The following is a 15,794-nucleotide window of genomic DNA, read 5'->3' as shown; positions in this document are numbered from 1 at the left end:
ACTTCCAGAACTGCTTCAGAAAGTGGCAAGAACGATGGGATAAGTGTGTTTGAAGTGAGGGTGAGTATTTTGAGGGGGATTAAATGGCAATGTGTCTTTTACTGTAATAATTTTTTTAAAATTTAAACATTCACCGAATTGTTTGATCACACCTCATATTATATATCTGATAATGAACTTGTATGGAAAATATCTGAAGACCTCTTATAACTTAATTATAGAAAATCAAACAACTCAATTTAAAAATGACAAAGTATTAAATACACCTTTTACAAGGAAGATACACAAATGGTCAAGAGCACATGAAGAAATTCTGGATATTATTACCCACAAAATGCTAAAATGAACACTAAAGTGAAATGAAGTCATTAATCAAAACACCAATGAGATGCTACTTCACAACCACGAGGATGGCTAGAATCAAAAAATGAGACAGTATCGAATGTTGTCAAGGACATGTGAAGGTATTTGAACTCTCATACACGGGTGGTGTGATATAAAATGGTGCAGCCACTATGGAACACATCTAGAATTTTCTCAAAAATTAAACTTAGAAGTACCATATGATTCCTCAATTCCTCTCACAGGAATATGCCCAAGAAAAATTAAAACACATCTTTGAACAAAAACTTGTACACGAAGTTTATAGCAATGTTATTTATAGTAGTCAAAAAGTGAAAATTAACCAAAAGTACACTAACGGATGAATAAATAACTTGTACTTTATCCATCCAATGGAGTATTATTTGGCCATAAAAGTAAATGAAGTATTGGTCCAGCTATAGCATGGATGACTTTGAAAAAAATTATTCTGTGTCAGTGAAGTCAATCTCAAAGACCATAGATAATAGCATTTCTGTCCTATGAAAGCCCCAAATAGGGAAATCTCTAGAGATAGAAAGTAAATAAGAGGTTGCCGAGGCCTGGGAATTGGAGGAGGAAGATGGGAAGATTGGGGGTTACAGCAAAAGAGTAGAGGGGTTTTTAAAAAATTTTTTTGACGTGATAATATTCAAAAATAGATAGTGGTGATTAATGCACATAAATATATATGAATATACTGAAAAACTTTGAATTGTACACTGCAGTGAGGTGCAGTGCATAGTATGTGGATTATATCTCAATAAAAGTTGTTCACATAAATAAATAAATAAATAAATAAATAAATAAATAAATGCATTAAGAGTTTTGCAATGCGAAAGTTCCACAATCCAATCTCCCAGGCATATTAGTTTACGTAAATTAACCCCTCCATCACCTCACATAGTTGTTTTGCGTGTGTGGTGAGATCACTTAATTCCCTGTCTTAGGAAATTTCAAGTATATTGTACAGTATACATATATCAAATCATCATATTATAATCTTTAAATGTAGATGATTTTATTAGTCAATTATACCTCAGTAAAGCTGGGGGGAAGTTTCCAGGTACATCCCACATTTATATAACCATTTATTGTTTTTCTTACATTACTAAAAGTAGGAATCAATTGTCTTAAGGATATTTCAGTCATTTGTATTTCAAAGTTCCCTAGAGACTGATGCAAAAAGTGAACTAATTAAACTTCCTTCCAGTGTAAAATGTACACCTGAGAATGTAATGAATACATCTCACACCCTATAATTAGACAGAAGAATCTCTGAGCCCAGGCTAGGGCTGCCAGGGTTCCAACTTCACACCACAGCCAAGTGCTCTGGAATTCTTTCTCTTAGGACCAAATGAGTTGGGGTGGGGAAGGGATGGGTGGAAGGCTCAGTGCTTGCAAGGATCAAAGACTAAAATGGAGCCAGAATCTATTAAAGATCGTGCGGTCACATGACAATGTCTGTGTTTGTAAACAAGGGTCACAGTACTATGAGTTGACTGAGGCTTACAGCCCAACCCTTGTCCCTAGAGACCATAAGACCCTCCTATTCCAATGTGGCCTGGCCTGGGCTACCTGCTTGTCTCTACTTACTTGCTCCATCTGGAAACTAAATCAGGAATTCCCAGTGCACACCTGTGCCCTGGCTGTCACAAAGAGCTGGGGGGAAACAACACAGGCAGTCGCAGGACTAGAAAAATTCTGTTTATGCAAATATACCAGGCTAGGTCGGGTACCATTCACAGGCGGAAGCGGTTTCAGCAGAGCCAGAGTTCTCCCACCAGCTGTCACTCAGGTACGAGGGGGCGAGGCCTTAGGAACTGTCCAATCAAGAGCGCCGCTGGGCCAGGTGGGTGGGGCTATGCCCCGCACAGGCGTGGTCCTTTCAACTCCCTCCGGCCCCTCGCAGGATCCCGTGTCGCGGGCCCTTAACGGGCCCTGCTGATTCTGTCACAACTGTGATCTGTCGCGCTGGGATCTACACTGGTCGTGGGAATCGTAGCAGGGACTCAGGGAGACCCAGGAAACCTAGAAATGGTGAGTGTTCTGCTCGAGGGTGAGGACACAGGGACGAGAGGCTGGTTGGAACCGGCCGCGGCGGAACCCGGGCCTCCCCGCTGTCAAGTCGGAGTCCGCCACCCGATTGCGCCTCCGCCGTGGGCGCCGCTGGGACGGGAGTCCCCTCCGGCTCGCAGCGTGGGGGCTGGGCCGGCAGGCGGACCCCGGGCGTCCTGTCCCGTCACTGCGCGCGGCGCCTCCCTGGGCAGCTGTGCCCGAACCCCCGCGTGTCCCCGGATGGTGCGGTGACCACGGGGAGTGTTGTTGGGGAACAGCCGTGACTGGGGCGCGGGGCTTCATGCGTGGGAGGAGCTGTGGTCCGTGGGGTCCCCAGTCTCTTCTTTCTCCCCAGATGGGACCGGGTTTCTGCTGAGCTTTCCAAGTATTTGAGAAGCAGGGTCTCTAATCCACGACCCCCTCCTGCCCCACGCCCACCTGTCTCCACCGGGGGCGGCAGCGAGGCCCTAAATTTCCCGTTTCCTACAGGCATTCCCTAAGCCGACGTCCCCTCCCCATTCGTAGCATCGTTATCAAATGTTTGTTCTCGTGGTTTATTTCGGAGTTCCAATACGTATTTCAATTGTTTATCTTTTTCCCACAGCGTTTTGCAATGCTCTTTTTAAAAGATTTATATTTGTCTATGGATATTTTGAGTGAGAAGAAAGACGACGATAACCACCTGGAAGACGTTGTATGAAATCCAGGTTCCTCTCTCCCAAGACGTTCCCTGGGCACAGACGTCCTATGGGAAGTCCTTTGGGTGGAGGCTCCTCTTTGGAAACTTTCCTGGGTGTTGTCTTCTGTCAGCACTGCCCCCCTGGGTTTGTCACTTGAAAACATTTATTGACTTATTTAAATCTCATTTTTTCAATAGGGTTAAAATGTTTTTAATCAGTAGAGCTTGAAAGACAATATAAAACACTTCTAAACAGCCACAAAAGAGGTGAATTTAGAAAAAAATAAAGTATTGCAGTACTACATTGCATTTTTATAGAATTCTTCTTTCAGTCTTTCTTCCTGAGCATGTTTCTGAGGTTTGTTTTATTTGGGGTGTTTTAAAATACAATTCCTGGGTTTAGCCTTGCACAGCAAAATTGTTCAAGAAGATTAATTATTTACAAATTACTTTCTTTCCCTGAAAATATAATTAACTGATATCTTTTTTTAAAGTAGATATTTAGGGTTTTCTAATTGAGCTAGTAAAAGATCTTTGCAATATTCTTCCTTTCCACATAAATACTGGATTTAAGTGATTTGGGTGGATTCTTCCAACACTGGGTTTCTATCATTTAAAGTATCAACAATGTTCCAAAGCAACTCTACTGGGGAGCAGAGGCCTGTGGTCAGTGATTCAAGCCAGGGCTCCTTTGAGCCTATAGAGTGCTAACCTAGGAAACAAAACAACAACAGAAGCCTTTCAAAGTGAGAGGCAAAAGCATCTATTGGCCATCACTAAGAATAGCTATTTGGGAGGGTTTGATTCAGGAAGAAGCCCAAATACTGTTTCAAGTAGGAGATAAAAGCAAGAGGTATTTATGAGAAAACAGGAGCAATTATATCAGTAGAAGGAAAGCATTTTTATTGATGCAGGTGACATAGCATAGTGATGCTAATTCTAAACAATGTTTTTAATTTTCACTTTGTCATCAGTCCTGTAGAGATAACTGCTTTATTGTTGTCCTTGCAAACAGTTCTTTGGAACAGTGTTGCTTTAGGCCTGGTCCAAATGTTTTTTTGCCCTGTTTTCATTTTCCAAGGTTTGAGTCATAACTCCGTACCAGGCAGTTTTTCTGAGATGGCAGCTCTGGTTCCATTTTAATGTGGCTCCATTTATTATTTTTTTACAAAATGGGAAGTACTTGAAGGCCCAGTGGGTCTTGCTAATATTACTATTATATCATTGCTAATATTATTTTAAACAAAGTATCATGTGTTTTATAAGAAATACAAAAGATGTTTTACCTTTATTCCTTTTCTGATTCTCTACTTTTATCATTTATATTCTTTCTAATGAATTTTTGAACATTTCAAAGTTGGTGTTCTAGTGACAAATTTCCTCTATTTTTTGCCTCAGAAAGTCCTTATTTTGCCTTTATTTTTAAAGGATAATTTTGTCTGGCACTGAATTCTATGAGAGTGTTGCTTTAATTTCAAAACATTCAATATTTCACTCCACTGTGTTCTTGCTTGCATGTTTTTTTCTGAAGCGAAGTTTGATTTAACTCAAATCTTTGTTTCTCTATACCGAACATCTGTTTTCCCCTCTGGCCTCTTTCAATAAATTTTCTTTGTCTTTGATTTTTGTCTAATTTGAATATGATATACTTGGATATACAATTTTGGTATTGTTCATATATTGTGTTTTTGAGCTTTTTGGATCTACAGTGTGCCATCTATTACTAATATTAGGACATTTTCATGATCATTCCTTCACTTATCGCTCCTGTTTCTTTCTGTCCTTTTTGCCCCAAGTATTTCCATTATGTGTATTTCAAACCTCGTATTAAAGAGGGTTGCCCTAGGGTTCATGGAGTGTTCTGTCTCTTGTTCTTCATCATCTTTGCATTGGACTCTGATAAAATTGATTTTTTTTTGAGTGCAGGCCTTATGAAGAATAGGCCTTATGAAGAATATTTCGGGTATATTTCAAAATACTGACTTATTTTTCCTTTTTCTATTTTGGAAGTGCTGGTTTTCCCTGTGACATCAAGGCTGATGGATCTAAGAAGAGTTGTTCATTTCAAGGTTTTTTTCAGTTTTATTTTTGTTTGTTTTGTTGGACTTTGGGGGGTGGGGCTGTGTTTTGTGTGTGTTTGTGTGTTTTTTTTTGTGTGTTTTAATATTACTATTATTATTATTTGTGAAAATGAGAATGACAGCTCCTAAGTTTTCTAAGTGCCACACCAGCAGTTGGCAAGGTCCTCTAGAATGACTTGTTGATAAACACTTCCTCCTGAAATTTGAGAATGGAAATTTTGTGTTCTTTTGGAGGAAAGTACTGTTGAAAACCTTACGTATTCTATACTCGGGGGAAACTCAGCATTAACCCATGTGGACTTCAATGAACTCCCTTGCAAGCTGCAGCTCTTAACCTGTTGTTCCTCAAGAGCATTGAGGCCCAGAGTATCCTGTTATGATTTTACCAGAAAGGGCTCTTCTGGCATATTCTCTCACTATGTGCTCTAACATTTGACTGGAAGCAGCCCTGAGCACATGAGTGAGTGCGGAGATCTTGTGGTCTCACTTGTCTTCTTCCTCGTATCTCAGGTCTAAGTTCCAAATAACTTTCTATCTTCTTTAAGTTAGACAGAGAGAGAAAGGAAGAACTCAGTCTGTGATCAATATTATACAAGTTACAAGCAACGTTTCTCCACAAGCATGTTATCATTCAGCCAGCTGTACCTGATCGCTGACTGATAGAGGCCTGGAGGACTTGAGGACGACATGGTCAGCTGGCTCTGTTGGAAGTTTGATTTCCGCAGGCCTCCTAGACTCTTATATGTTTGGTGATGGGAAAAGCTTCCATGTTTTTACTATATTTTATTCATTGAAACTTTATGCAGATTTTACCCTCTGCCTCCTGGAGTGCTATAAATGGTGGGTAATAAGGGAGAAGACAAAAGAATTGTTTTTCACAGGGAATTGATGGTCTTAAAATGATAATATATGTTTCATCCCTATAGCATTTTTGTTATTTCTCTACAAGTTCAAGATCCTAACACTAGAGATAAATAAGACATAAAATGATAACAGTAAACATTTGTAATTTCCATGTGTTAATGATGGTATTAGATTTATGAGAAAGTAAGTGTGGACAGAGAGTAAGTTTTTGATGATCAAGTCATAGATGAGATGTTTGGAGATGAGAGAATCATACCTGACCATCCTATAAGTGGAGTCTAGATGCCCAGTGCTGTCAGTCTCTCACATCCTACTCTACATATATTGGGATGTTTTAGGACTCTGTGGCCTTTGAGGATGTGGCTGTAGCCTTCACCCTGGAGGAGTGGGCCTTACTGGTTCCTTCACAGAAGAAACTCTACAAAGATGTGATGAGGGAAACCTTCAGGAACCTGGCCTCAGTAGGTAAGGATGACAACATTCCTTCAGTTTTCAATTAGAGAACTAGTGTTTCTTGCTCATCGACATTGTTCAAGATGTGTGATGTGGAAAGGGAGGATGCAGGTAAATAAACTAGGTATGGTCACAACTAATCATGGATCCAGAAGCTAGTAATTTTTCTATAATTCTAATGCTTTGGAATCATTTTTCTGGTTCTGCATTTTAGGAAATAACTGGGAAGATCCTGACATTGAAGATCAGTACAAAAACCAGGGGAGAAAACTAAGGTGAGTCGCACAATAGAAAGCAATATATTGTGTGAGAATTCTAGTTTGTTTCAAAATTTTGAAAAGAAGCAAACAAAATTAATAAACCCTGGTTAAAACGTCTTTCTTAGAAAATTAAAAAAATACTTTCTTAAATGTAACGTACATGCTCAGTTTTTGCAAAATCATTCACTTGTTGTAAACAGTATTAATAAACCCTATATATGAATATCACAGTTTGATAGAAGCAAGGGTGAAGTCTTCTTAGAGAGCATTCAGTATATTTAATTTCAGACAATAATTTAGATAAGACAAAATACCTGCACTTTTCCTAAAAATCATTAAAAAAATAATATAAAATTATTAGTGAAGAAATCATTAATAATGTGCTGCTCATTTTTTAAAGAAATCATATGGTGGAGAGACTCTGTGAAAGCACAGAGAATAGTCAATGTGAAGAAAACTTCAACTTTATTTCAAATTTCAATCTGAAGAAGAAAACTACTGGAGTAAAACCTTGTGAACGCAATTCATGTGGAAAAGCCTTTGTGTATCATTCATCCCTTGGTAGATTCATCAAATGTCACAATGGATACAAGTCCTCTGAGTATCTAAACCATGGAGAGAAGCCATATAAATGTAACATATGTGGGAGCACCTTTAGTTATCTCTACTATTTTGAACAACATGAAAGAACTCACAATGGAGAGAAAACATATAAGTGTAAGGAATGTGGGAAAGTCTTCATGTGCCTCAAAACCCTTCAAAAACACATGGTAACATACACTACAGATTCTCCTTACAAATGTAAGGAGTGTGGAAAAGTCTTCAGTTGTAGAAGTTCACTTCGATTACATGAAAAAAGGCACCCTGGAGAGAAACCCCATGAGTGTAAACACTGTGGTAAAGCCTTCAGTATTCCTAATTCTCTTCGAATGCATGAAATAACTCATAATGGAGAGAAGCTCTATGAACTTAAGAAATGTAGAAAAGCCTTCAGATACTATCAAAGTTTTCAAACACATGAGAAAAATCACACTGGAGAGAAACCCTATGAATGTAAAAAATGTAGTAAAGCATTTCGTTGTCTCAGTTATCTTCAAAAACATGAAAGAACTCACATTGTAGAAAAACCCTATATATGTAAAATATGTCATAAAGCATTCAGGTATCCCAGTTATCTTCAAATTCATGAAAGAACTCACACTGCAGAGAAACCCTATGAATGTAAACTATGTAGTAAAGCATTTAGTTGTCTCAATTATCTTCGAAAACATAAAAGAACTCATACTGGAGAGAAACCTTATGGATGTAAGGAATGTGGAAAAGCCTTCAGATGTTATCAAAGTCTTCAAACACATGAAAGAAGTCACACTGGAGAGAAACCCTATGAATGCCAAATATGTAGTAAAGCATTTAGGTGTCTCAGTGATCGTCGAAGACATGAAAGAATTCACACTGCAGAGAAACCCTATAAATGTAAAATATGTCATAAAGCATTTAGGTGTCCCAGTTATCTTCAAATACATGAAAGAAATCATACAGGAGAGAAACCCTATGGATGTAAAATATGTAGTAAAACGTTTAGATGTCCGAGTTATCTTCAAACACACGAAAGAACTCACACTGGAGAAAAACCCTATGAATGTAAAATATGTATTAAAGCATTTAGATGTTTGAGTTATCTTCGAAGACATGAAAGAACTCACAGTGCAGAGAAACCCTATGAATGTAAGATATGTAGTAAAGCATTTGGGTGTTTTAGTTATCTTCAAATACATGAAAGAAATCACACAGGAGAGAAACCCTATGAATGTAAAATATGTAATAAAGCATTCAGATATCCCAGTTATCTTCGAACACATGAAAGAACTCACATTACAGAGAAACCCTATGAATGTAAAATATGTTATAAAGCATTTAGATGTCTGAGTTATCTTCAAACACATGAAAGAACTCACACTGGAGAGAAACCCTATGTATGTAAAATATGTAGTAAAGCATTTAGGTATCTCAGATTTCTTCAAATACATGAAAGAACTCATACTGGTGAGAAACCTATGAATGTAAGGAATGTAGAAAAGCCTTCATTTATCACACAAACTTTCAAAAATACCTGACAGTGCACACTGGAGATAAACCATGTAAATGTGCAGAATGTGGAAAAGGCTTCATTTTATCCCAGTGCTTTTTGAAGGCATGAAAGTACTCACTGAATAAAACCTCTTGAATGTAAACAGCATGGAAAAGACTTGCATTGGCCCACATCCTTACATGTGAAACTTTCCATGGGAAAGAAAGAAAAATGTTACATGAGAAAGTTTGATGGAAATTAATTTATGTATAATGGACCAGAAAACTTTTCAATATGCAACAGTTCTTATTAAAGTTGTAAATACATTGTGTTTGTTAAACTTTTTTCTTAAAGTTCATTATTGGACCTTGGATTTCTACTAATTATTTTCAGAAATGAATGTCCAGGTGCGATAATTCTGAGACTTGTCTTTCAACAATTAATATTGCTTTTTCCTTAAAGTGTTTAATAATATTTCTTCCCGTTTTGAAGGGTGTTTCTTATATGCAGTTAGGTTAAAATATTTTATAATGTTTTATTTGTTCTGTGTTAAGAGACCATTTAAAAAGAACAGATTTGTAGTTGGATTTTCCTAGCGTCACTGTGGCAATCTTTTATAACCCTAGATTAGTATATATATTCTACCTTTTCCTCTGATGAATCTCTTTTTTGGGGGTGATGGGGATAGTCTTTTTCCATGTTTGATACTGATAATAGTGTGAATAAATTTTATATATGGCAATTTTATGAAAGAATATAGTTTCGTGTGAATATTATTTTTATATTTGTGCCTTTGCTTTTGTTCCTTTCTTCTGACCTATATTTGGTGAATTGACTTTGATTTAAGAAGAGGGACCTGTAATAGGGCAAGAAAATTGTACAGTTGGAAATATCCCCACTGTGGGTAATGTTAGGAACTTGATTTTCCAGGATCCATCCCATTTTTGGTTCCATGTTGGAATTCATTAATAGCCTCACTTGCATTATATTTGGAAGGCAAAAACAAAGAAAGCATTAGTCAGATTTTGGAGCCACCATTTGGATAGACAGATAGATAGGAGCTTCAAGGGTACCATCTTCCAGTCCATTTTTTCAATCTGTTGATTTTCCAATCAAGACTATCCTCACAAGCTCCAAGAACTGTCTGATATCCATTATCTGAGAGGTGCAGCTTTCCACTGATGTCTTCACAAGATCTGCAGTAAAGATCCACCACAGTTTGGAGTTTTCTGTCAGCCCTCTTGTGTCCACAGGAAACTGATTTAGACTTTCCTACTTATGTCTGACTTCCCTCGTCTCTAGATTGTATCTGTATAAGGTCTAATTTGTATAGGAAACACCTTTAGCTGTCAAGTGCTAGTGACTATTTTCCTGATTCACCATGACATGGTGCTGCCAAAAAAAAGAACATGGGTATTGGTTTCTCTGCTGCATGTGCAGTGGCTGCTGTGACCCGGTGCTTCCATATCAGAATAAGCCCCTTCCTCCTGTCAGGAAGCCTGTGGGTGTTTCCTGTTACTTGTAGCTAAATGTAATCCCTCAATATGTTTTCAATTATGTTTGATTGTATGTGATTAAAAGTATGTGCATTTTTTGTGTGAAATGAACACTTCTGCATGTTTTTCATAGAAATATTGTTTCTTAAGCCATGTGGTAACGAATATTATGTTTTTCATTTCTTAAGAGGATATGTTAAAATACCTCATTATAATTACAGATTTTCAAATAAACTTTGTGATTCTTTTCCTTTAATCATTATATATTTTAAGTCAATTTTAATATGTGCATTCAAGTTCAGGCAATTTTTCTAAGACTTATGTTGTTGTTTTACAGTTACAGTTTTTGTCATGATACTAATATTCATTCACTCTTAATCCCAAAAACTTAAGTCATGGTTTTCTTCACTGCCCTCTTTCCAGTGACCTGCAGAATCATGCCTGTGGTCAGAGAGGGGTGTAATGAATTCTAATAAGAAGAATGACAACAAAGTACACATGACTGTTGGTTGTAACAAAGAAGGGTGATGAGGACTGTGATAGGATTTGGCTTGTGTTAGATGATTTGATGGCTATGCAAGGCACCAGGACATTTTTGTATATTGAATCCTATGAGGAGGTGGACTTATTATGTTATTGGTAGATATAAACATTGTATTCTAGCAGGTAAAAATATCTATGGCCAAAATCAATATGAAGTCTCAAATTCCATAAAACGATGTCCAAACTCATGACCAAACTCTATACATAAAATTTGTAAAAATTGTATAAATGAAGATCAACCACATCTATATCTTTGTCTCTTATTGTTAATCAATGAAAGCAGAATATCCTATATTCAGCCCTTTGGCTCTGGTTTCCCTGAGCACTGTGTAATTTTATTCCCTGTGAGAGAAATAACATTTTTAGTGGCTTTGGCTTAAAAATGTAAGTTGAGTGTGGGACTTCGGGGCACGCATGCGGGAAAACTTCCCCAGTGTCCCCTCCATCCCGTGTCCCTATCCTCCCTCCTGCCCATCTCCCAGCATGCCTACAGTCCTCATGAGGCTGCTGCTTGAGGAGATTCCCAACCTGCTGAGTATCTGCACACCATCCAAGAATTGGGGCCCAGCTCCTAGTTGAGGTCAAAAGGGACAGGTCTGCATGGCAGAAACACTGGAGTTCAGCGACATCTATCAGGAGGTGAAAGGCTCCATGAATGAGTGTTGGCTGAGATTGAGCCATCAGGGAATCATATTTAAGAACAGCAAGATGGGCAAAGTGGACATCGTCCAGACAGGGAGTTGACGGAAGGCACCAGGCACCGCGTGGCTCTGGGCCCTGGCCTTAAACTGCTTACAAAGAACCGCCATGTCTGCAGGGCTATGAGGGCTTCCGAGAATCGGAGTTTGAGAAACTCTCTGATTTCTTCAAAACTCACTATTGCCTTGAATAAATGGAGAAGGACCTATGTGTGAAGGGCTGGAACTGGGAAATGGGGACATTTGGTGGGCAGCTGCTTTCCTTTGACATTGGGGACCAGCTGGTCCCCAACAACGTGTCTCAGTGCACTACAGGCAAAAATGAGGTGACATTGGAGTTCCTCCAGGATGATGATGCAGAGGTATCTCATGGAGGTGCACTTCTGTGTGCCTCCTACCCAGGAGGGTGGCGTGGACCCCACGGAGGCCTTTGCCCACAACGTTCCGTCTTAGGTGGACGTGATCCAGGCCACTGGGGACGCCATCTATGTCTTCTGGGAGCTGCAGTATCTGACTCCCCGAGGCCAATACGACACTCTGATCTATCCCACCTTCCTGTGGTGGTCGCACCAAATAAGCCCCTATTTCCAGTCCCCAGCATTATGGAAATTACTGCCTCCATCCACTCAGCTATTGGTAAATATTTTGCTCCCACAGATTTGGTTAAGTCTAGTCTGCTCAGTGCTTATGTCAACAGCCTCTCAGCTGCAGTTGACCTTCACCTCTGAAGGGACATGATACCTTTATCTGGTTCCCCCTCAGGGAACCTCAGCACCATTACCACCGCACACAGTCTCTGCAGGCAGGGTATGAATCGCAGCCACCTTGCTCCAGGAGAACAGGTATGATGTTACACTAATGACATTCTCTGAGGACATTTATTTGACATTCATTCAGAACATGCACATATTGAACAAAAGGAGCCTACAAAGCACATGGCCCACACATACTGTGGGGCTGTACAGATTTTCTGTTTTCATGAGTCAGTCTTGGTAGGTTGTATATTTATCAGAATTTATCTGGTTCTTCTGGGTTATCAAATTTGTTGGTATATAATTGTTCATAATAGTCTATTATGATGTTTTGTATTTCTGTGGTATTGATTATAATTGCTCCTCTTTTATTTCTGTTTTTAGTAATTTGAGTATTTTCTTTGTTTTCTTAGTCTAGTTAAACATTTGTTAATTTGGTTTATGTCTTTAAAAAGTCAACTCTTAGTTTCTTTGACCAGTTTTATACTTTTATATGTTTTCAGGTTACTAATTAGCATCCCTTAAACCTAATAAATCAATAAATCTTTTTGCAGACAACATGATTCTTTATATAGAAAACCTTAAAGACACCACAAAATACTGGTAATGGTAAACAAATATAGTAATGTTGCAGGATGTAAAATCAATGTACAAAAATTCTTGTCTTCCTATATACTAACAATGAAATTTTGAAAAAGAAATGATAAAAACAATTCCTTTTGCAGTTGCAACAAAAAGAATAAAATACCTAGGAATAAAATTAACAAAGGACATGAAGGATCTATACACTGGAAACTACAAGACATTAAAAGAAATTGAAGAAGACATAAAGAAATGGAAAGATATTTCACGTTCATGGATTGGAAAAATCAACATTGTTAAAACATGTTAACCCAACACAACGTACAGATTTAATGCAGTCCCCATCAAAATCCAAATGGCTTCTTTAAAAAAGAAATAGAACAACAGCAAAAAAATTATCAGATGTATGGAATCACAAAAGACCCCAAATAGCCAAATCAATCCTGAGAAGAAAGAACAAAGCTTGAGGTATCACACTTCCTAACTTTAAATTATACTACAAAGTGACATAAAAGCATGGTATTGGCAGAAAAACAGACACACAGACCAATGGGACAGAATTGAGAGTCCAGAAATAAACCCAACTTTACATTGGCAAGTAATTTTCAACAAAAGAGCCAGAAACATACAATGGAAAACAGAAAGCATCTTCAATAAATGGTGCTGGGAAAATTGACAGCCAAGTGCAAGAATGAAACTAGACTGCAATTTGTCTCCATACACAAAAATAAACTCAAAATGAATCAAAGACCTAAACATATGACCTGAAACAATAAATTGCATAGAAGAAAGAATTGGTACTAACCTTATGGACCTTGGCCTTAGGGAGGATTTTATGAGTTTGACCTCAAACGCAAGGGAAGTAAAAGCAAAAATAAATGAATGGGACCGTATAAAAGTAAGAAGTTTACGCACAGCAAAGAAATTAAACCATCAAAAAAACAATGAGGTAACCAAGAAAATGTGGTAAGGTATTTGTAAACAACACCTCTGATAAGGGTCTAATATCTAAAATATGAAAAGAACTCGTACAACTCAACAACAACCAAAAAATCCAATTAAAAAATGGGCAGAGGACCTGAACAGACACTTCTCCCAAGAAGACGTACAAACAGCCAACAGATATATGAAAAGATGCTCAACTTCACTAGCTATTAGGGAAATTCAAATCAAAACCACAGTGAGATACCACCTCACACCTGTTAGAATGGCTATTATCAACAAGACAATAACAAGTGTTGGAGAGGCTGTGGAGGAAAAGGAACCCTCATACTCATACAGTGCTAGTGGGAATGTAAATTGGTGCAACCACTATGGAAAACAGTATGGAGGTGCCTCCAAAAATTAAGAATAGAAATACATACGACCCAGCATTCCCTCTTCTGGGTAATAAGTGCCCCCCAAAATTTCAAAACCTTTTTTTATAAAGATATATGTACCCCTATGATCATTTCAGCATTATTCACAGTAGCCAAGACATAGAAACAACTACATTGTCCTTCAATAGATAATTGGATAAAGATGTGATACATATATAGAATGGAATATTATTCAGCCGTAAGAAAAGATGAAATACTTTCGTTTGTGACAACCTGGATGGATCTTGAAAATATCATGCTAAGTAAAATAAATCAGACAAAAAAATCAAGAACTATGTGATTTCATTCATATGTGGGACATAAAACTGAAAGCAACAAAGGAACAAGACAAACAGAAACAAAACTCATAGACACAGTCAACAGTTTAGTGGTTGTCAGAGGGAAAAGAGGGTCAAATATATGGCGATGGAAAGAGATTTGACTTTGGGTAGTGAACACAATGCAATATGTAGATGATGTACACTTGAAACATAATTTTACTAACTAATGTTACCCCCAAAAATTGAATTTTAAAAAGTGCACTTAATCAATTTGTTTTTATTTTTTAAATGTGTTATTCAAAAAGTTGAAAACCCTTATCGTGCATTATTGTTTCTACTGGACTTGGCTGGACAAAGCATAGGATAGCTAAGGCCGCAAGAGTGCACAGGGATGAATTCCCAAGGGAAAGGGAGCTCTGCCACCTTCCAAGAAGGTGCAATTTACCCCACCCTGACAGAACACACACACACACACACACACACACACACACATACAGCCCTCATACTGTGAGTTGATAGATGTGTTAACTAATCTTATTGTGGTTTTCATTTTTCTATATATATGTACATCAAATCATCACAATGTATAACTTAAACTTACACAATGTTAAATGTCAATTATATTTCAATATATCTGGGGGGCGAGGATTTATCTGGAGTTTCATAGGAGCCATATTTGTATTCATCTTTGTAGGTTTGTGTAGAATGTGTGGGTGGTATGTGTGTGTAGAGTATGTGTATGTACTATTCCACTTTAGCTGAAGATCAAATAGGTGTTGTTTTCGCACATTCGTTTTCTTTAAGATAGCAGATGTTTGAGCATACTTAAGTGCTGATGAATAGAGGAAGATACCCATTGTCTCCAACACCTAGAATATTACAGGTGCTTAATAAATATTTGTTGCAAAAAATATATTAATTAATTTAGAAAAAGAACGTTAATACAATAAAGTAAATATGATTTGGAAGAGAGTTCATGACACCCTTAAATTTTTTTCAATCTTTTCAGGTCAGCGAGTCTTCTCAGCATTTCTGGACCAAAACCCACCTGAGGGGCAGGATTCACTGAACCGGCAGGGGCCAGGGGTCCAGTCTGCATCCATGGAGGGGCATGACCTCACCCCCAGTGATGGCCTCCCTCCATTGCTCATGGGAGCCCTATCTCCTGCCCTCAGGCTTCAGCTCTTCCCTCAGGTCAGACTGAAGCTGCTGTTCGCTCCCAGCTTGGGACACAGCCAACCCCTCCTCCGAGATTTCCACC

At 38.2% G+C, this 15,794-nt stretch overlaps 1 protein-coding gene across 1 annotated transcript; it reads left to right on the top strand.

Annotated features, from left to right (window-relative positions):
* Nucleotides 1-2,266: 2,266 nt before the first annotated feature.
* LOC308509125 (uncharacterized protein) lies at nt 2,267-10,604 on the top strand. The gene is made up of 5 exons (XM_081076811.1): nt 2,267-2,400; nt 5,108-5,166; nt 6,381-6,507; nt 6,710-6,770; nt 7,156-10,604. The coding sequence occupies exons 2-5, from the start codon at nt 5,137-5,139 to the stop codon at nt 8,867-8,869; spliced, it is 1,932 nt and encodes a 643-aa protein (XP_080932937.1). The 5' UTR covers nt 2,267-2,400; nt 5,108-5,136; the 3' UTR covers nt 8,870-10,604.
* The last annotated feature ends 5,190 nt before the right edge of the window (nt 10,605-15,794 follow it).

Source organism: Rhinolophus hipposideros, assembly GCF_964194185.1.
Source record: "Rhinolophus hipposideros genome assembly, chromosome: 16".
NCBI classification, from domain to species: Eukaryota; Metazoa; Chordata; class Mammalia; order Chiroptera; family Rhinolophidae; genus Rhinolophus; species Rhinolophus hipposideros.
Note: the sequence above shows the minus strand (reverse complement) of the source record. Positions and strands in the feature narration are given on the sequence as shown.

What these genes read in the sequence shown, in the direction of transcription:
- LOC308509125 (XM_081076811.1), top strand. Translation starts at nt 5,137, where the DNA reads ATGGATCTAAGAAGAGTTGTTCATTTCAAG. An exon ending in GAAGAGTTGTTCATTTCAAG is followed by an intron (nt 5,167 to 6,380) that starts GTTTTTTTCAGT and finishes GGGATGTTTTAG; the next exon opens with GACTCTGTGGCCTTTGAGGA. An exon ending in CAGGAACCTGGCCTCAGTAG is followed by an intron (nt 6,508 to 6,709) that starts GTAAGGATGACA and finishes TCTGCATTTTAG; the next exon opens with GAAATAACTGGGAAGATCCT.